Source organism: Silurus aristotelis (genome assembly GCF_946808225.1).
Source record: "Silurus aristotelis genome assembly, chromosome: 13".
In the NCBI taxonomy this organism is placed as follows: domain Eukaryota; kingdom Metazoa; phylum Chordata; class Actinopteri; order Siluriformes; family Siluridae; genus Silurus; species Silurus aristotelis.
In genome coordinates, this window is record NC_139586.1 from 24,539,280 (window position 1) to 24,562,018 (window position 22,739).

The 22,739-nt window shown below is 38.6% G+C and overlaps 1 protein-coding gene across 5 annotated transcripts in view; it reads left to right on the forward strand.

Moving 5' to 3' along the window:
* eps15l1a (epidermal growth factor receptor pathway substrate 15-like 1a) overlaps window positions 1–22,324 on the forward strand; it is a 51,589-nt gene extending 29,265 nt beyond the window's left edge. The window contains exons 18-26 of one of the 5 annotated variants that reach the window (XR_014536394.1): window positions 107–212; window positions 1,442–1,492; window positions 3,083–3,219; window positions 4,563–4,623; window positions 7,286–7,368; window positions 7,668–7,761; window positions 12,797–13,002; window positions 18,702–18,903; window positions 21,513–22,324. Coding sequence is in view for 2 of the 5 variants with exons in the window: in XM_083559089.1 (XP_083415215.1) it covers window positions 107–212; window positions 1,442–1,492; window positions 3,083–3,219; window positions 4,563–4,623; window positions 7,286–7,368; window positions 7,668–7,761; window positions 12,797–13,002; window positions 18,702–18,848 (885 nt within the window). In the remaining 3 variants the exon portion in view is untranslated. Of the gene's footprint in view, window positions 1–106; window positions 213–1,441; window positions 1,493–3,082; window positions 3,220–4,562; window positions 4,624–7,285; window positions 7,369–7,667; window positions 7,762–12,796; window positions 13,526–13,761; window positions 14,159–18,701; window positions 19,364–21,512 lie in introns of those variants that run through there. The other 4 variants (XR_014536395.1, XR_014536396.1, XM_083559089.1 and 1 more) reach the window with 4 other exon arrangements.
* Window positions 22,325–22,739: the final 415 nt, after the last annotated feature.

The following is a 22,739-nucleotide window of genomic DNA, read 5'->3' on the forward strand; positions in this document are numbered from 1 at the left end:
TAGTGCGATGATGTGCACTGTACAACCCTGTCTAGTCTTCTGGGTTTAATCTCTCTCTCTCTCTCTCTCTCTCTCTCTCTCTCTCTCTCTCTCCGTGTGTGTGCAGGATGATCCCTTCAAAGTGAAGTCCAGTGTGTTCATCACAAACTCTCAGGAGATGCACACAGACCCCTTTCAGTCAGAAGACCCTTTCAAATCCGACCCTTTTAAAGGTTCTGTCTGTCTGTCTGTCTGTCTGTCTGTCTGTCTGTCTGTCTGTCTGTCTGTCTGTCTGTCTATCTATCTATCTATCTATCTATCTATCTATCTATCTATCTATCTATCTATCTATCTATCTATCTATCTATCTATCTATCTATTTCTTTCTCTTTCTTTCTCCCCCCACTCTCTCTCTCTCTCTCTCTCTCTCTCTCTCTCTCTCTCTCTCTCTCTCTCTCTCTCTCTCTCTCTCTTTCTCCCCCCACTCAATCTCTCTCTCTCTCTCTCTCTCTCTCTCTCTCTTTCTTCTCTTTCTCTCTTTCTCCCCCCACTCAATCTCTCTCTCTCTCTCTCTCTCTCTCTCTCTCTCTCTCTCTCTCTCTCTCTCTCTCTCTCTCTCTCTTTCTCCCCCCACTCAATCTCTCTCTCTCTCTCTCTCTCTCTCTCTCTCTCTTTCTTTCTCTTTCTCTCTTTCTCCCCCCACTCAATCTCTCTCTCTCTCTCTCTCTCTCTCTCTCTCTCTCTCTCTCTCTCTCTCTCTCTCTCTCTCTCTCTCTCTCTCTCTCTCTCTCTCTTCTCCCCCCACTCAATCTCTCTCTCTCTCTCTCTCTCTCTCTCTCTCTCTCTCTCTTTCTTTCTCTTTCTCTCTTTCTCCCCCCACTCAATCTCTCTCTCTCTCTCTCTCTCTCTCTCTCTCTCTCTCTCTCTCTCTCTCTCTCTCTCTCTCTCTTTTTCTCTCTCTTTCTTTCTCTTTCTCTCTTTCTCCCCCCACTCAATCTCTCTCTCTCTCTCTCTCTCTCTCTCTCTCTCTCTCTCTCTCTCTCTCTCTCTCTCTCTCTTTCTCTTTCTCTCTTTCTCCCCCCACTCAATCTCTCTCTCTCTCTTTTTTTGTTCTTTTCTGTTGCTCTTTGTGTTTTCCTCTACTTTTTTATACATCTCTGGTTTCTGTTTCTCTCCCTCTTTTGTGTCATCTTCTTGCTCACTTGTTGAAATAAGCCCTCACCCTACACTTTAAGAAACACACACACACACACACACACACACACACACACACACACACACACACACACACACACAGTCTGTCTCTCAGCTGAAGGCTTGACTCCAGGCTGAAATGTTTGTTTTCTTTACTTGGATGCGAGGCATCATGTGAGTGCTGTTTGAGGTCTGGCATGTGCTGGGGTATGAATTCCTCCTCCTTATTTGTTTTTTCTTTCTCTTTGCGTTCACTTTGGTCGTGTAGGTGATCCCTTCCAGAACGATCCTTTCGCCAAGCAGCCTCCCACAGTAACAGGTATTCCACCGTGTCCTAATGCATGCTGGGAAACAGTTTTGGGTTTCGCTCCGAGATTTGCATGGATTGCATCATCACGCAGGGTTGCAGTGGCACACTTCTCTCTTTCTCATATTCAGCTTTCAGTTCTCCAACTCTCATACTAAATCGAGGTCATTCGGAAAGTGTCCATCAGGCTTCTTTTTCAAGGTGTGGCAGCGTAACCAGGTTGCGTAACAAATGTACGTGCACACGGTGAAGAGTCGATGCTTTTTTACAGTTATACAGTTTTATATGTCTGCGTTCATTCTGGAGCCACAGCAGCGCATTAAACAGTTAAATAAGAGGCGCATTTCTTAAAGACTAATTAAAATGCGACAGCAGCATGGGGTCATTTATATTTCAGTAAACATGCAACCTAATGGCAAGCATGTAGTTTTTATTTTTATTTTTCTTATTATTGGGAACCTGCCCAATCCAAGCTCACGCACAATTGAATCTACAACTAACATATTGGCAAAAATAATTAAAAAGTTAATTAATTATATTGGCACATTATAGACACATATATTGTGTGTGTGTGTGTGTGTGTGTGTGTGTGTGTGTGTGTGTATGTATATATATATATATATGACAAAAGTAAGTACCCCCCTCACATTTCAGCAACCATTATATTATATCTTCTCAAGGGACACTATAGAAACTATACAGTAATAGAATACAACTATAGAAATTTTACAGTAGTCAATGTGCAGTTTGTACAGCAGTACAGATTTACTGTCCTCTGAAAAGAACTCAACATACAGCCATTATTGTCTAAATAGTTTTCAACAAAAGTTTGTACACCCTAAGTGATAACAGCTGTATGTCGTGTAACCATGTAAAGCCACACGTCCTATTCATCATGATCATGTTTTTGTCTGCTTGACACGATCATATACATTTGTGTATCTTGTATTAGAGCAGTTACGATTTGGTGCAATTTAGAATATTGTTTGCATATATAGTTTAAGGAAATAAAAATTTGCCACCCATAAATTATTATTCTTTCATTCTTACTTAAATTTTTTTCAAGGGATTTATTATAGTGTTATTTCATTTTAGTTAGAGATTGAGATGGTTTGGACATGTGCAGAGGAGGGACATGGGGTATATCAGTAGGAGAATGCTGAGGATGAAGCCACCAGGAAGGAGGAAAGAGGAAGGTCAAGGAGGAGGTTTATGGATGTGGTGAGGGAAGACATGCAGGTAGTTGGTGTGAAAGATGCAGATATAGAGGGGAAGGGGGGTAATGGAGACGGATGGTCCGCTGTGGCGACCCCTAATGGGAGAGTTTGTACTAATAAATTACACAAAAATGTTTGAAAAACTATTTTATTATTGTATTATTCACTTCAAGTAGTAAATAAAACATAAGTAATTTCTCATTTTTGTTGAGTTTACAGTACAGTAGAATTTTACATATAAACTGAATTAAATATCCCATTGAACATATTGTCTCATATCTTTATCTACATTTCTATAGAGATGAAACAGAATCTGTGGTAGTTGAAGGATAAATGTCCGACACTGTGTCTCTTTATGAAATCTTTCCTCTCTGCCCTCACACAGATCCGTTCGGCGCAGATCCGTTTAAAGAGACAGACCCGTTCAAGACCACTTCAGAAGATTTCTTTAAGAGGCCGACTAAGGCTGATCCCTTCACCAGCTCAGACCCTTTCAGTAAAAGTGCTACTCTTCCAGTGAAGGTAACGGAGCGGCTGTAGAAATACAATGAACCAAAATATCAGTGTTTTTGTAGAATAAAACGCTTCCTGATACACAACATGTTATTTAAGGGTCAGATTAGACTTGTGTGATGGCTGTTTAATTGTTCTTACACTGGCATTATTCCGGAGTGATTTCTACTTTTATTATAATATTAATTATAAATATAAATTTCTATTCAAAATATAAATGTAATTGTGTTTGACAGTTAATCTTGAACGTATGCTTCGTTTTTTTTTTAAATGGTAAAATCCATATAATTATACAGTAATTAGTATTTTCTCTTTCTGTTTTTGCATTTACATTTATGCAGTTTAGGTGTGTAGCTTTTAGTTTAGTCTAATTGGATAAAATTAATTTTATGAATGATATAAAAACCTACTTCGGACACTTAGTAGTTAATCGTAACAGTTTGCATTGCGGAAAACAAAAACTAATCTAAGCAGGAAGAAAATAACGTGCCTGTAAACATCATCGAAACTTCTAGTATCTCTCCGAGTTTTTGTAATTGCCTCTGCCAATAAGCAGTTCCAAACCTCAACCCTTAATCTTAACCCTCTCTCGTCACTATAAGGGTTTTAAAAAAAATTTTTTTATCCGTTTCTGGATGATATTCAGGATTTGGATTAATAGTCAATTGTAATCAGGGAAAATTCAGTATTGCACAAACCTCCTTTTAATACTGTGGCAGGAAATAAGTGTTTAAAAGCCTATGGAAATTTTACTCTCTGCATACATTTTTTAATTTTTTGATATTCTTTTTTAAATTTATATAATTGATGTATATTTGAGACACACTTGTGTAGATTTCATTATTTCATGCTATTTGGCATAATTACATTTTTAATGTAATGCTGCACCGTACAGCAATCGCATTAACAGTGCGCTACCATAATGATTTTTTTTTTATATTTATTGCTTATGAAATCAAAACATTTGTTATATTAATGTTGGCCGGTGGGTGAATCGAACAAATAATTAGGCTACTTTAATAACTAAGGGAATTGTTTAGTTTGAAAGTAGGAGTAGGAGTAAAACCTATATTTAAAATACAATTTTTAAAGTATGTCTCTTTGGCATTGTTCGGGGAGCTGTTTCAAGAAAACGCTTGGGCGGGCTGTAGATTGAGGCCCCCTGATGTATGTAATCGTTGCTTTGCAATCTCTGACTCATTGCTTGGATTTTGTTGTTAAATAATGTACGTGCAAGCAATGTCTTCATAGCAGGTGGGTATTGACCTGACCTTTTAACATCTTAATGCTGTAATAACAAGTGCACTCGGTCATGTGATTCATTCTTTTCCCTTCACTCTCTCTTTTTATAGTCTCATCACTTCTCGAGCAGTGACCCCTTTGCCTCTACCAGCCCTAAACACAAAGGCTCAGGTACATCGCATCTGCAGGATCATGTCACATTTTTTTCACACGCCCGCGCACACAACCGCTTTAATAGGTTTCGAGGTTCAAATGGAAGATGATATTAGATAATTAAAAGTTGCAGCCTAAGCTTAACCCTTGCGGCTCTGCTCTGACAGCCTTAGCAGCAAACGGGTAGCTACTTTCACACATATTACCATCGGAGTCACTTCTGGTACCCCTCGCAGGCCTCCGAAAAGCTGTGAAGCGAGAAGATGCTGTTAAACAAGTTCCCATGCTTAGCATCCTGACCGCCCGCCCGCCTGCTCGCTTGCTAGTACTCTGCCAATCTTAAAAAGGATGTGACATTCCTCTGCTGTTTCAGTTAACATGTTCTGTTACAGGGTTTTTTTTTTCTTTTCTTTTCTTTTCTTTTCTTTTTTCTTTTTTTTTTCTTTTTTCTTTTTTTTTTTTTTTTTTTTTTTTTTTACAGCGATGCCAGGAAGTGCATGAGTGCCTTTTTTTATACTTGTAGTGGTTAGAGGAGAAAAAAACAACAAAACACACACAAAGAACATGGTTATAAGCAAGAGAAGAATGGCACACAAATATCTGAGGTAGATGCAGAATTGTTTTGCTCAGCAACGAGGCTCGTGTTTTTGTTTTTTTTCTTTTTGTTTTTTTTTCCCTGGAGGCTGTTTGTCACGTGACAATTTCTAACTGCAGTTTTTTTTTTAAATTTCTGTCAAGTAAAGAAGGAGAGAGCTGGATTAGTTGTATATGTATAGAGTTATGCAGTGCGCGTGTGTGGGCGTCTGTGTGTTTTAGTGTGCGTATACATATATATATTTATATATTATATTATATATAAACAATGATCTGATCAGGCATAACATTATGACCACCTGCCTAATATTGTGTTGGTCCTCCTTTTGGTGCCAAAACCATTCTGACACTAAGCATTAACAGCATGAACAGCATGAACATCTTCAGCAGTTTGAGCTACAGGAGCTCGTCTGTTGGATCGGACCACACGGTCCAGCCTTCGCTCAACACGTGCATCAATGAGCCTCCGCCGCCCATGACCCTGTCGCAGGTTTACCACTGTTCCTTCCTCGGAGCACTTCTAATAGATACTGACCACTGCAGACCAGGAACATCCCACAAGAGCTGTAGTTTTGGTGATGCTCAGACCCAGTCGTCTAGAAAGCACAATTTGTCCGTAGTCAAACCCAAATCCTTACACTTGCCCATTTTTCCTGCTTCTAACACGTCACTTTTGAGAACAAAGCTGCCTAATAAATATATCCACACACTAACAGGTGCCATGATGAAGAGATAATCAGTGATATTGACTTCTAAATAAGGTTATGCCTGATGTGTGTGTGTTTATATTATATATTTAGAAAATGTATGCAGCTCTGGAAAAAAAAAATCAGACCACTGCAAAATAATCAGTTTGTTTTTTTCCTTACAGGTGCATGTTTTCGTGAGATGAACAGTTTTGTTGAATTTTTTTGTGAACTGCTGACAATATTTCTCCTAAATTCTAAATATAACTTATTTCGTGTCTATTTAAAGGAAATGGCAACACATCAGAATAACCCAAGATCATGCAGTATTTGCAGAGCTTTAATAACTCGAATAAAACAAAATCCAAATCATTTGAAAAACAAATTTGTGTTAATGCTTTGGCTAAATAACATTATGAGATCAGTATTTGGTGGAATAACGTCGATTTGCAATTACAGCTTTGGTGCACTTTGGCATGATCTCCAGCGGTTTTTAACATTGCTGGTAAATTTATACCATTCTTTTTTGCAACAAAGCAAACAGCTCAGCTTTGCTCAATGGTTTGTGACGATCCATCTTCCTCTCCTTGACATTCCAGAGCTTTTCAATAGGGTTTAAATCTGGAGATTGGGCTGGCCATGACAGGGTCTTTATCTGGTGATCCTCCATCCAGACTCTGATTGCTCTGGATGTATGGAATGCTGCATTGTCCTATTGGAAAATCCAATCCTCTGAGTTGGGAAACATTGACTTAGAAGAGGGAAGCAAATTCTTCTAGAACAACCCTAGCTTGATTCATGCAACCTTCACGAATACAAATCTGTCCAATTTCCTTGCTGAAGCACCCCCAGATCATCACTGACCCTCCTCCATATTTTACAGTTGGTGCAGGACACTGTGGGTTTTAAGCCTTTTCAGGTCTCCTTTCAACCAGAACAGGACCTGGAGATGAAAATTGGACTCATCAGAAAAGATTAGCTTACTGCAGTCCACTACAGTCTAATTCCAGTGGTCTTTTGCAAACTTCAGCCTGGCCTTTGTATGACTTGAGTCTTTTTTTCTTCTTCTTCTTCTTCCTCAATCCAAACTTTTCTTTTCACTGTTTTTTTTTAGCATGTTCAATGGTTATTTTTAAATTTCCACTTACCTTTGAAAGACTTCTAGCACTTTTTTTTTTACCATCCACTTGGTCACATTGCAGGAGGAGAGTGTTAATTACAGCAGTGGTTTTTTTTATACATTCCCATTAACCAGTATTGGATTCGGGTGATCAAATCAGTACCTCATTAAGCAGAATGAGGAGTGTTTGAGTAGAAAGCTGTATGTGTACACACTTATACACACGACACATCTTTCACGTTCATATATTTACATTTATTAATCTGATATCTGATTGCAGACCCATTTGGAACACTGGAGCCTTTTGGAAGCAGCTCATTTGGCAGCAACAGTGGCTTTGCCGATTTTAGTCAGATGTCAAAGGTATGCTCAAGGATTGAATTCTCGATTCTGATTGGTCAGCAGGTGTGGCCACCAAATTTCTAATAATGTAATAGGAAGGTAATGTAAAGTCGTGCGAGCTGCCAGTCACAGGCTTACAAGAGTGCACTTTTTCTACTAAGTAAACATTCCTCTGCTAAACTACAGCTCAGTCTCACTCTCAAACCTTCCCATTGTGTGAAATATTTTTTCTTTCTCAGTTAAACTTTTGAACTTTACACGTGTCAGTCAAAGTGTTGTTTTTTATTATTTTTTTTTTTGTCTTCGTTTTTTTCGTACAGCAAAGCTTCACTGAGGACCCCTTTAACCAAAACCAGGACACTCCAGCTCTCCCGCCCAAGAAGACCATCCCGCCTCGGCCCAAGCCTCCCAGCGGTAGGTTTACAAGTTAACGCTGAAATCCAGGTCAAAGGTCACACCTCTGTGTTTTCAAATAATTTTATTTTAGACACTGTTTATTCCAAACGTCTGTGTTTTTCAGGTGCTTCTCAACCCCCCCCCCCCTTTTTTTTTTTCTCCTTCTCTCCGTCAACAGTTGTACCTGCAAAATAAAAAATACAAAAAACACCTACCCACATGTTTCACACACAGTTTCACAGTTTAATACGGCGGAGATTAATCGCAGTGATATGCAGCCCTTTTTTCTTTTCTTCCTTCAGGTAAACAGGAACTGGAGGGTTAGAATAGATTCATATTGGGTTTTTGTTTCAGTCACATGATTTCCCATTTCCTTATCAAATCATTTGAATAGTAATATTCTATAGAAATTCAAAACAGTTCGGAACACACACAAAACAAAAAAAGGCTTGAAAGGATTTTTTAAAAATTGTTTATTTATTTATTTACCTTTTTTTTTTTTTTTTTTTTTTTTTTTTTTTAGTTTGTCTCTGTTTTTAGTGATCAGTAGGTGGTGTTTGGATTTATAGACATTTTATAGACATTTACACTATAGTGATAAAATGTGTTATGACTAAAAAAAAAAAAAAACACCCCAATACACACACACACACACACACACACTTTTATTTTTGTTTTTTTGTTTTTGGAATAAAAGAAAACAGCAGAGCCAGTCAAAGGATCTGGATGGTCCTTCACCCGACCCCTTTACTCTCACATGAGATGTAGACAAATTCAAATTGCACTTCAGTCAATTTATCAAAAGGGTAAAGGGTGTGGAATTTTTTTTTTTTTTTTTTTTTTTTTTATAGCAGTCAAATTTTTTATTTGACATATCCCATCTCTCATGACCTTCTTCTCATTATCCCAGATCTTTAACCACTGAGCTTTTACTTTCCCTCAGTAGTCAGAAAATTTAGTAATAATACAATAATTAAATGAAATCGAGCTACAAAGCATCACATTCGACACCATTTTAAAAACACTTTTTGCATTTTTTCAATGCATTTAGTCAGAGGCAGGGCAAACCCATTGAACCTGCAGTGTAAACCTTTAGTGTGTAGTGTGTAGGGTGTCTGTGTGTGTGTGTGTGTGTGTGTGTGTGTGTTGTTCAGGTTTTTACAATTAGCTTTATGTAGTTTACTCATTTTAGTTGAGATGTAGGAATATTGTAATGTTTCCATTTATTATGTTTTATTATTAATTGCATTTTTGTTCTTCTTTGTTTTATATATATATATACACACACACACACACACACACACACACACAATGCTTTGTTCATCGGGTCTGGATATATATAACAAATGAACACGTTGTGTGTATATATATATATATATATATATATATATATATATATAATATGAAATATTTTCTTCTTCGTCTTGCAGAATCAGTGTCGCTCACTCGAGTAGCGAAAGCTTCATTTCCTTATAATGACCTACTTTGGTTTCTTCCTACAGAAGTGTCTTTATTTGTTCCTAGATATTCAAACATATCGTTGTGTTTAAGAGGTTAGAGCTGGAGGTTTAGTTGGTATATTAAAGGGGGTACGGTGACGACTCAAGCGCTTCAAGTCATCTGCGGTTTGCCTTGCACTGGCAACATTATACTGATCTCCACGCCCTTCCTCACTTCCTCTGTGCACTATCGTGTGTGTGTGTGTGTGTGAGAGAGCACCCGTTTGGTTGTTGTGTTGAATTTTTTTTCCCCTTTTTTTTTTTGTTTGTTTTGTTTTAAACCTCTGGCTGATAAACTCTCACAAAGTTCATTTTCCACACTATCGGTTGTAATTTTAATATAGAAATATTACATTATTTTCTCCAAATTATAACTGGTTCAGCTGGATTTCTTTGTTTCTTAGGTTTTGACCCTATTCTATACAATAATATATATTATAGACATGGTGTATGGTGTAGACATGGTTTATTTTATATGTATATATACCATACCATACCATCTTCTCCCGCTTATCCGATATATATATATAAATTAATTAATTTGTATTTTTTTTGCATTTGTGTCTAGATTGATAAAGTGCTTAACAAAACTTTCACGTCAAGTGTTTCTTATGTTTGACTGAGCACTGCATTCGCAGGCTCTTGTATTGTAGGTGTGAATGGAGCAATGATGAGCTGTGCTTGGCTTGTGTTTTTTTTTTTTTTTTTTTTTTGCTGGTTTAGAGTTGTCAGGGTGGAGCTCAGCCTTGTGGTTTGCCATTCCGTTTACTGAAAGAGAGAAACTGATTGCTGGTCTAATATAAATAACAGCCCAGATCACATTGCGGTTAACACCTTGAAGGGGAACCAAGAACCAGTTTAAAGTTCTCATGAGAGATGCCGTGCCATTTGTGTACACTCACATGAAAAACGTATGCGTAAGCATGTTTTTTTTTTTTTTTTTTTTTTTCCCGTATGCTTGGTTCTGTTTCGTGGAACTGCCCAACATTAAATTTATTATGAAAACTTGCTTAATAAAATGCTAGTGTATGGCTTATCTCTTGGATATCAATTCAAAATGATGAATTGCTTTAGAATAAATTGTGGATGCTTTTCTATGCCATGCCATTATACTGCAAGTTCAAGTGGCATCACTGGCACACCACAAGTGTGACTGAAACAGCTGCGGTTTCTTTTTTTTTTTTTGGATTGCGGGGTAATCTTTCGAGGATGCCTCATGTTAATCGTACATGCCAGCAGGCTTTGTCATCAGTATATTTCTTTAATTTTCATGTAATTTTGCCTTTTCTTTCTTTTTTTATTTTTTTTTTTACCCCCCCCCCCCACCTCTTGCTTCAGTGTAAGAGAATCAGCAACGTCCTGTGACTTGAAAACAAGCTCAGGGTGTGGCACAGTTCTGATTCACTCACTCAGTTCAAAAAGGAAATGCGAATAACATGCAGCTCGCGAACGCCGCAACATCTCCAGGATCATCATATGCACACGCAAATATTAATCACAGAGTTCGGTTTAATAACGGCAGGAGGAAGCGGAGATTTGCGGGAAAGTGGACCGTGGGGTTGGTTTTATGTTTCTGTTTAAGCACAATGCAACGCCGACGCTCCAACTTTCCAGAGGAACTGGCCACATGCCTGATGGGTTACACCTTTTCTCACCTCCTCTCATTTAGAAAGCACTTTGAAACCGCAACGTCAGAGTGCAGAGAACAAAACGGACAGGCAGAACGTTGCAGGCATCCTTTAAAAAAAAACAACATAAAATCAACATGTGAAATGTTTTGAATTGAAATTGATGACAGTTGAAGTAGACATGATGTTGCTCAATTTTTGGGTTGTGGCAATATTCTCAGAAAAAGCTTCATAGTCTTACACACATCTTTTTATATATTTATATATATATATAGTTAAAGTAGAGATACACTCAGTAAAATATGACTCCAGTAAAAGTGTCCCTTTAAACTTTCACTTGACTAACAATACTAAAGTATTTGCCTTCAAAATCACTAAAGTATCCAAAGTACTATGCTTTTATTATGGCTATAATGTTCCTATTATCATGTCACAAGACTCTTTGCTTAATCAACTCAGTTTATGTGAAAAGTCTCTTACACTTAACACACCGATCTATTAATCAGGGTTTCTGTGGGGTCTGAAAAAGTCTAAAGGTAAACATTCAAATTTTAGTCCTTAAAAAGACTTAAATTCACTGTTCTGGATCTTAAATCATTTTTAACGGGTCTTAATTTTCCGATGTCCGTGTGACGCTACCTATAGTGTTCACTGAAATGTTTCCGTAGTTTCTTTTTCGCTCGTACAAATTTATTTCGAGACCAACAGCCAATCAGCTTTCTGTTATTGGAGTGACTTTCTCTCGGATTGAACCACAGACGTAAAACGGATTTTCTTTTCCACCTACGGGGAAGTGCGTGTGTAGCGGCTTGAAAAAAATCTATTTACCGCTCGGTTCAAGTCGGTCGCTAACAACGTATTTGTGTGCGCGTGTGTGTTTTTGTTGTTCTGATATAGATCTTAAATTTCATTCTTAATGGTCTTAAAAAGTCTTCAATTCGACTTTGTGAAACCTGCAGAAATACTGACTGATAGAATGATATTAATGAGTCACTGATTGATATCTGATAACATTCTTATGAGCCTCAAACCTTCTTTTCAACTACTTTTACAAAAGAAATCAAATAAGGTCGCGGGTGTTGTGGGCGAGTTCGAGTCAGGAGTTTCTTCCATCGTTTATTCTTCTCAAAATGTTCGGCTTGCTGTTGAATCCCGTGTTCGTGCACCGAGCGACGATCGAAACCAGTTGAAAACGGCTTGTGCGCTACACTGGTTTGTGGCCTGCTGCGTGCTTATTATTCACTCGTAAACAAACGCCTGAAACTGAAACGCCTGAAAATGTGGTCGAGGGAAGAAAAAAAAAGGTCGATATTCGATTTTGAATGGAAATAATTCAGTAAAGTGCAGATTAGCGAAAAAGCGTAAACAAATTACGATATACAAATTTGAAAATATTAAATAAGATATACCTTTATTCATCCCACAGTGGGGAAATTTCTTACAGCAGCAAAGACAAAGAAATGTGCAAATATATAAAAAAGTAGAGACATATTACAAGTATATAAATACAAAAGAAAAATATATCGCACATACATATCTCACGCTTTTAAAGAAGTGTGTTGTTGTACATTTATTGCATAAATATAGAGACCAGCTCGGGTGAAATAAACGGTTGGGAACATGCTAGGTGGCAACAGTTAACGTTTGCGTTGCAGCACGTTTAGAACAGTAACGGACGGAACGCAGCCGAAGCACGTAGTGGGACGGCGGTGAAATTTGTCTGGAGTCGCACGTCAGGCACCGTCCGCTCACGCACCGTGACGAGCCGGGAAAAATCACACCTATTCACGATCAAACCAACAAACGAACAAACCAAGCGTTCCGGCGTAACGCCCACAATACCCCTGACCACTGTTTTGTGGATGTGACTAACGTTTTTGACTTGGAAATGAAAAAAAAAGTCTCCTTCTTTCTGACCTCTTCCAGGTAAAAGCACTCCGACGAACATCTCCGGATCAGCGGATTTATCCAAACCGAGCGATCCGTTCCAGCCCTTCGGTTCCGACGCCAACGACCCTTTTCAGAGTAAAAAGGGGCTTGGGGATCCGTTTAGTGGCAAAGATCCGTTCGCTCCATCTGCTTCAAGTAAAGCCACTAAAGATTCTTCCTTGGGTTTTGCAGACTTCAGCTCTGTAAGTTGAGCGTAGTGATACTACTCTTCTTGTCCAGTCCACCTTTTATTTCTTTGGTGTTTTTTTTTTTTTGTTTGTTTTTTTTTTTCCGTTGTTCCCTCAAACATTCTCTCTGCTTTCTAGTGAGGTTTCTGGAACAGACCACACCATTTGGCTTGTATAGCTTTCAGTCTATGCTCTTGCCTCATGCTGGCTACTCTCCATCTCTACTGCCATTACTCTTTGAGATGAACCAAATCTGCGAAATGATGAAACGATAGAGGGGGAGAAATGTAGTGGGTTCAATCATCTGCACTGATTCATGGGGCACTTTGACAGGAAAGTTTGTTACTTCCACCCCTTCCTAAGGCTAAAAAATTCTCTGTTTTTAGTGAAAAAGCGGTTATTTATCGTAACGAGTTCAAATGTAACGAGATTCAGCTGGAGGAATGGAGTTTTCCATTTATATGTTGGAAATTACCCTCGTGACTTATAAAAATTTTTTTTATATTATTATAATTTTTTTAAATCATAAAACCTGATCGTTTTTTGCTCATTCTTAAAATCCCCCCCCCCTTGTACCTTGTACTGGAGACTCCTTCCAGTGTCTTCTCCCGTTCTTATATTTGTACTTAAAAGTCAGAGCTACTCTTTCGCAAAAAAACGAGCTCATACCTTCTGTCCAATCAGAATCCAGGAGCTCCCTGTGGTATCAATCGAATAGACAAAAGATTTACTGTATGGTGAGCTGGCACATGATGGTCAGCGTAGCTTTACCAGTTTGTTTTAATGATTACACTCTGTGGACAAACTTAAATTTTTTTTTCAGCCGTTCGTGGTTCTTCCCCAAGTTGTTATCACAAAGTTGTAGGCATGCAGTTGAATTGGATGCTATTGGATGGGGTGGCGTTAAACTTTCTCTTCACTTGGTTGAGACCCAAACCTGCTCCAGAATGGCTGCAAAGCGAGCTCGGTGGAGATACAGGTGACATGGGTTGAAGGCACCTGTTATTGATCTCAACCCTATTGGACATCTTTGGGATGAATTGGTGACTTCACTCACACTCTTGTGGCTGAATGAATTCCCACCAATCTCCACAAGCATACTCCGAAATCCAGTGGAACATCTTCCCAGAGGGGTGGAGGTTATTGTGACGCTGTATTGAGACTCAAATTGCACACATCTTATATTCAGGTTTGTCCACAGAGCGTAATTTTAAAACAAACGTCCGTTTGTGGACCCATGGCATGCTGACAGTAAACCATCGTTCAACCCTTTAGCATGGGCTTTTTCCCCCCGCTCACGTTTAAGTTGCTCTGGAAGGGTGTGTCTTCCCCACATTTCTTTCCCTCAGAACCAAGTCTATGGTCATAATCTCATTTTTCTGTGATTTTAAAAAATATTTTATTTACACACACACACACGCACAGTTCAGCATGAAGGTTATGAGACACAGGGCCTTGACGAGGCTAAAAAGGCAGTCAGCGTGTTTATCCTGTACATACCCAAAGGTCCTGGAGGGTTTGGGTTATTGGCAGTAGGGGGCATTTTGGAGACGTGTCCATGGTGACTGGTTTACAGGAAGGAGCAGTATCACTACTCAGCTCTCAGCCTGGAGATTTCTCAGCATGAGATTTGTTTGTGCACTCATTATTTATAACTCTTCCTCCTCATCTACACTTAGCTGTCATTCTTCTGTCAGTCTTTGTGCATGCAACACTGTCTCCTAAACTCTTTCTTTGTCCATCAGCCCAATATTCGCTATTTATTTGTAAAAAAACAAAAAAAACAAAAAAAACCCCAAAAAGAATTTAAAGACTTTTTGATCTTACTAATAATAATACTTATATAATAATAAATAATAATGACTTAATAATAATAATTAAAATGGGGGTCACCTCTGACTAAAATGTTCCTTTTAGTCAATATTTCATTTATTTATTTATTTGTTTGTTTGTTTCTTAACGTTCTGTACCAAAAAAAAAAAAGCACTACATTTTGTGCCGTTGTGGGAAATGTGTCAGGCACAAGATGGTGTGTTGATTAGCACGATGATTTCCTATAACAGCACATCACCAAGTGTACCGTTTCCCTCTTATACCCCAGCAAGCTGCCAATCTTAAAAATATATATACATGTTAAATGACATCATGTGATTACTTTAGAATCATTTACGGTTACATTGAACATGAAACAGTCGAGTCCCTGTTGCCGTTCACCCTTCAGTCGTTCCCCCTCTCTGGACTCTCTGTTTAATTTCTGTCTTGTGCTAATAAGATCGGAAAAATACAGCTTGTCATGTTCCTCCTTACTAGAAAGTTTAGCTAGATCTTACTATAGCAACAACATCTGACGATCAGAATCCAGATTTCAGCAGCTGTGTGGTAGAATATTGTGTAATATGTATACCATATTTATACTCTATATATATATATATATATATATATATATATATATATATATATATATATATATATATATATACATATATATACACACACACACACACACGCACACACAGTGGTAACTTGACCTACGAGTGCATTAATGTACGAGTTTTCCGAGATACGAGCGGTCACTTGGTCGAATTTTTGCTTTGTTACGCGAGCAAAGAATTGAGGCACGAGCTCGAGACGCCGCTGCTAGAAGATTGTGACGAAAATTAAGATAAGCAAAGAAGAAAAAGTAAAACATTTTAAAGTTTAGGGATACGTAGTGTTCAGGAGATTAATGCCATTTTAAATATTTTCAATATGGAAAACTGATTTGATGTGCGAGCAAATTGAGATACGAGCTCGTCCATGGAACGAATTAAACTCGTAGGTCAAGGTACCACTGTATATATATAACATGTATGTATGTATGTACAGACGCTCCACACGAAAATTCACTTTATGAGCATTCACTTTACGAACTTTTGCGGAAACGAACAAACCTGTCCTCAAAAAGAAATTTGTTCGGAGTCGAAAGAAGAGACCCCGGGAGCGAGTGATCGACTGTAACAAGTCTACATTTAAAAGTTATTTCTCTTTTTACATGGCAATATTAGTTTGAATAATTTGATTAATTAATCAGCACATCTTTTAATAAAAAATACAAAAATTAATTACTTCACAGCTTGAATAAAGAATCCATTTATATATATATATGTGTGTACAGAGGTGACCTTGTTCTCCTTAGTGTCACTCCTTCCATTCTGTAGTTATTCTGATCTGCATGTTCTCCTCACGTCCATCCTGTTTTTTTGTTTGTTTGTTTTTTCAGTTTCTGTTCTCAAAGGAAATTGAGTTTTGCACGTTTCGGAGCCTCCCATTTTAAAAAAAAAATCAGTGCATGTTTCATTTTCCTGTTTGGTTTTATTGCTTTCAGAAAGCCTAATTTAAAGATTTTTCATGTGTTCATGGTGTTCATGGTCTGTTCAGTGTCCGTCCTGCCCTTTGTTTGCGCTCAGTTCACCCAGTCCCACGTCACCATGTTTCCTCAAGCGTTCTTTTGAGAATGTTGGTTTTTTTTGTGTTTGTGCGCGAGTGATCTAATTTTCTTTTACAGGAAGTGGGAAACTGAAGGTAAGATTGTCTGGAATTTTGCTAAACTGACATGTCAGTGACTTGTATCACACTATATTTTAAAAAGTGCTGCAGGCTGGAGGTATAACACTTACATGGGATTATGTCATGAATCTACATTAAATTAGATATTATCCATATTATATACACTAAAGATTGGAATATGCTTTTTAAACATCTCAATTCAATTCATTTTTATTTGTATAGCACTCTTAACAATGAACATTGTCTCAAAGCAGATTTACACAATAGATCTCCATGCGCTGTTATAATAATCTCCCGTCTTTTGGAAAGATGTTCCACTAGATGTTGGAGTGTGCTGGTACAGATTTGTGCTCATTCAGCAATAGTTAGCTGCATTTAGTAAAGTCAGGTACTGATGTAGGTGAGGTGAGGAGGTCTGGGGTGCAGTCAGGGTTTACTACTTCTTCTTTCGGCTTCTCCCATTAGGGGTCGCCACAGCGGATCATCCGTCTCCATACCCCCCTGTCCTCTATATCTGCCTCTTTCACCCCAACTACCTACATGTCTTCCCTCACCACATCCATAAACCTCCTCCTTGGTCTTCCTCTTTTCCTCCTTCCTTGCGGCTCCATCTTTAGCATTCTTCTACTGATATACCCCATGCATATGTCCAAACCATCTCAATCTCGCCTCCCTCACCTTGTCTCCAAAACGTCCTACATGCGCTGTCCCTCAAATAAACTCATTTCTAATTCTGTCCATCGTCGTCACTCCCAACGAAAACCTCAACATCTTCAGCTCTGCTACCTCCAGCTCCGCCTCCTGTCTTTTATTCAGTGCCACTGTCTCTAAACCATACAACATCGCAGGTCTCACCACAGTCCTATAAACTTTCCCTTTCACTCTCACAGATACTCTTCTATCACAAATCACAAATCGCTATCACTCTTCTCCACCCACTCCACCCTGCCTGAACTCTTTTCTTCACTTTTCTAACACACTCTCCATTACTTTGCACTGTTGACCCCAGGTACCTGAACTCCTCCACCTTCTCCACATCTTCTCCCTGCAACCGCATCACTCCACTGCCCTCCATCTCATTCACACACATGTACTCTGTCTTGCTCCTACTGACTTTCATTCTCCTTCTCTCCAGCACGTACCTCCACCTTTCCAGGCTCTTCTCAACCTGCTCCCTACTCTCACCACAAATCACAATATCGTCCACAGACATCATAGTCCATGGAGACTCTTGTCTTACCTCGTCCATCAACCTGTCAATTACCACAGTAAACAGGAAAAGGCTTAGAGCCAATCCATTGTCAGATGCCCCTCGTCCAGTGCGACTCGTCCAGTGCGACAATCTGTAAATATTATGTAGATTCATGATAGAAATCCAATCAAGTCCATTTCAGTGGCAGCTTGTCACGTTAGAAACAATATAGGCGGTTGAATACTTGCACAAGTCAAGTCACAAGTCTTTAGTCACAAGTTTTGATGTAGTGGCGATTTTTCCGGTCTGGGGTTTGGTTTTCTGCGGATTTAAAGCTAAAACAGTCGTTCCAAACATCTGCTAGTCTCAAACTCTATTCGTGTGATAACGCGAGATTTAGAGATCAGCTGTGGCATTTACATTATTGTTATTGCTATGGCGATAAAGTAATGATTCCATACGTAGCAGTCAAGTCAGGACCTTAGGACTGCTCTAGTTTGTTTGTCAAAAAAGAAATGAAGGACCTGTTTATTATTATGTAGCATCACTCCGGATTCAAGCCTCGCTGTTTTCTTCCTGTTGCTCGCCGCACATCTGGAGGAAAAAAAAACAAAAAAACAGGCGTCTTTGTCCACTGATATACGCCAGAGGTTTCACGTTCTGTTTCGAAAGGAATTGCTCTTTGGCAGCATCATCGCATTAAAGGAAAGATTTCCGAAGGGGTTTATTTTTCCGGTGGTCGCCGTAGACAGAAGGCTTAACTGGAGAAATATTCAAATTTTTTTTATATTTTGTGTTTTTTTATTTTTTGCATCTTAGCTTTATTTCCAATTCTGCATATTCTAAAGCAAATGATACCAAATCAGTTGTACTTTTTCATGTGCTAACTTGAAACTTGTGTCAGCACTGACCACATGCTTCATTGTGTTGTGTTCTTTTTGTTTTTTTTTGTTTGTTCCTCTCTCTCCTTCTCCAGTTTGGGAATGAGGCGCAGCAAATGGAGTGGGCCAAGCGCGAGAGCGAGCGAGCCGAGCGCGAGAGGCTGAAGAGACTCAGGCAGCAGGAGCAGGAAGATCTGGAACTGGCCATCGCACTCAGCAAAGCCGAGATGAATAGCACCTGAACGCCGGTTCCTCCCCCTCACAAACCATCTTTACACCACTGCAGGAGAGGAAAGCGTGTGTGTGTGTGTGTGTGTGTGTGTGTGTGTGAATGAAAGCGTGAGCGAGTTTTTGTTTTTAATGTATTAAACCTCTTATTTTATTTAAACTTAACGATGGGGGGCAGCCCACGTGTTACGGGAACGAGCTCATTCATTTTACATGCACTGCTCTTACCTGCACTACTCTGACTGTTTATTTCAGGTGTGTGTGTGTGTGTGTGTGTGTGTGTGAGAGAGAACCTGTGAACAGTCATCTGCTTGGATTTGTATTTGGAAAAATTATTTATTCAAACATCCCCATTGCACCCAAAAGACATGTTTGGTGTCTCTTGTTTGCATCATATTTTATTTTTATTTTTTTTTTTTTAAACATAATGAACTTTTTCATTTTCCTTTGTGTCTTTCAGGACCAAGTAGCTCAGTAATAGTGGTCATATTTCATATATATATATATATATATATATATACACACACACACACACACATGTATTTATGTATGTTTGTGTGTGTGTGTGTGTGTGTATATATATATATATATATATATATATATATATATATATATATATATATATATATATATATGACATGCAAACATCAGATACCAAACATTTCTGGACTACATATTGGGTGAAGAGGCAAACTAAGACTAATGCCCGTAACGCTGTAAAATGCGAATGCTCTCAGTTTCTTCAGAAGGTTCTCGATTTCCTGTTCACAGACTCTGCTTGACTGTATGGTACGTGAATGGGATGTAATATAACATATGCATACAACAAGGAATTGTGCAAGAGTAACAGCGCTGCTCATGCCAAGTATAAAAGACTGACCTGTACAAATCGACTGCTTTAATGTACTGTACTGGTTCTGGGTCTGGCTGATTTGTAGAGATGAGTCTTGAAGGTTGGTAGTTTTATGTTTTTTTTTTTTTTTTTTAAAGTGAGCAGTGCTGTTTTTGTGGCTTTGGCGCACACACGTGCACATACAGATGCACATTAAATCTCCTATCCCCGAACAGGTTTGAATTTCCATTGTCGGTTCAGTTCTGCGAAATCTTCACAAGCTCATGACGTGTAAAACCTGAACCTGCGCTGAGAACTAACTCGCTTCTAACGATTTTTAATTTCGCTGTCGATCACGGAAACACTGTTTAGTCCCCGCCCGCAAAATGTAACCTTCTATGTTCTCCATAAGCACAATCCACTAAAAATGTTGTACTGGTAGTCCTGATCCTCTTCCAGACTGTGATTTGGAACAAACTTGGCCAGCTTCTGTTCTGCTGTTTAACCCTACCAGTATTAATCCTGAGATCCTTTACTAAAAAAAACATTTCCTGTATTTTACTTGAACCGTGTGCTGCCTGCCATGTGATTTTTAAACCTGTGATTTTTTTATATTTTGGGTCATTGAAGTGAACTTGTTCTTGTTTCCAACTTTCTTACCACGGACTCATGGGCTTCTTCGAGCTAAGAAGGTTAACCATTCACCCTTCAGCTGTGGTCCCATATATGGGTCTACCTGGACTACCGGAGTTTGACTAAAGGTGCCACTGATATTCAGTGTACTGTTTAGAATCGCTCTTTCGCTGACTGTAATGTAGCCTGCTGAAGGACACACATATTTGTTCCAGTAATATTCTTACTTTCATCAATAACATGTGCAGAATATTATTCATGTTACACTAAAGGTGTGTGGATCACGGTTTTTGTTTTTTCCTCTCACCATTTTGCCACCAATTCCAATTTATCGTTTTTGAACAGTGGCATTTTAGAATGCCAGTTAATGATGTGGTTACGTCCATGAAAAGAGGTCCTGTACTACTTTATTTGCAGCTCTAGTCATCATTTCCTTACCCCTTTCCCTTTTTTCTCAGACCTTGTCCAATTCCTGAGAAACATCCCAACATAAACATGCTACAGGGGAAAAAAGTTACAGCTTTACCACTGACTGCTGAAAACTTTCCCATTAATGTCTCCTTTACAAAATATATATAAGTAGGTAAATAAACTACTGTATTATAAACTACAGTGTATATGTATATGTATATATATGTGTATATGTATGTATGTGTATATATACAGTATACACACATTATATGGACAAAAGTTTGTGGACACCTGACTTTAAGATCCATATGTACCATAGGAGTCCCATTTCACATTTAGACCCTATTTACTGTTATAATCACATCCATAATCATGTCCACACTTCTGGTAAGATTTTGGAGTGTTCTTGTGGAGATTTGTACCCATTCAGCCACATGGGTGTTAGTAAAGTCTGGTACTGATGTAAGTGAGGTGCAGTCAGCAGTCTAATTCTTCCCGAATGTGCTCAATGGGGTTGAGGTCTATAGGAGGCCACTCCAGATGTTTCACTCTAACACATGTAAAGCACATCATGGCACTGGCTTTTTGCACATAGGCATTGTCCTGCTGGGACAGGTTTGGGCCCCCTAGTTTAAGTGAATGGAAAATCCTACTGCATCCAATGACATCTTTTAAAATCCAACGTTGTGGTAACAGTTTGGGGAAGAACCACATATGGCTGAAAAGCTCAGGTGTCCCAATACTTTTGTCTATATAGTGTATGTGTTTGTGTGTATATGTATATGTACATATATATATGTAGATGATCGCTATATGAGGAAATTGGGAAAATATCAGAAGTCACGTGGCAGGCAAACGTAACACTTCGGATTTCAGCACACGGCTACTTACGTGCAGCAGCGTCATGCTTTTCGTTTCAGTGTTACTGTATTATTTTGTTGTTACAAATCCAGATGAACCTCCTCTGAAATATTTTAAACTCTATTATTAGTTAAATTTTTATACAGAAAATTGTTTTTTAGTTTTTGTGTGTTTTGTATTTCCATGTCTATTCTCTAATTTCATTTGGGAGCTAAATAACACGATGCCTCATTTCACTAGACGCCAACTCATGCTGTATTGGTCTCCGTTACCTCCATCGTGCAATAGTTTGTATATTTTTTATTTGTGTACCGAATTTACCTGTAAACTCCTTTTAACTCTTTTTTTATTTTATTTTTTATTTCTTTACGGAATTGTGAGTATTTTAAGAACGCCTGTTCACATCGAAGCAAACGATCCACCGATCTCAGCTGGCTGCGCTCGTTTTCTCGGCTCGCCTAATCCCCCTCACCTCTAGACAACGAACACACCAAATGATTAACCATCATACTGAAATGCATTTAATTTAAAATAAAAAAACAACAAAAAAAAAAACTTAAGTACATAATGTATATCACATGTTATATTTGTCTTATAAAAAATACAACGAATAACTCCAAATGTGTAACTGGAAGCATTTAAAAAGATTTCAGAACTTATTAGTCTCTAGAAAAGCTTGGGTTTATTCGAAGATGCCGACGCTTGCTATATGGTCCTTTGTTTCACAGAATAAACTATACGCCATTTCAGACACATCGTCTCGTCTTTGATTATTTCACGATGATAAGATTCGGATGTGCTTCTTAAACATATTATTCCACATTTGGTCTCCGTTCGCTGTTATGATAACATCTTTTTTGAAGATGTTCCACTGGATTACAGAGTGTAGAGATTTTAGATCTTTCAGCTACAAGAGCATTAGTAAAGACAGGGACTGATGTAGGTGAGGTTCTATCTTCATATACTAGAGCTGGGAACTATATACTGGGAAGCTGGCAGCAGAGTGCAGAGTCAGCCATGATACAGTGCCCACTGATATATAAGGGCCTTGTTCAAGGGCCCCAAAAAGTGGCAGCTTGGCGATAACGGCGCTTGAACCCTGACCTGCATACCAAGAGGGTAACCATTAAGCTACCACTTCCCCATGAGGTCTGGGGTGCATTTAGAG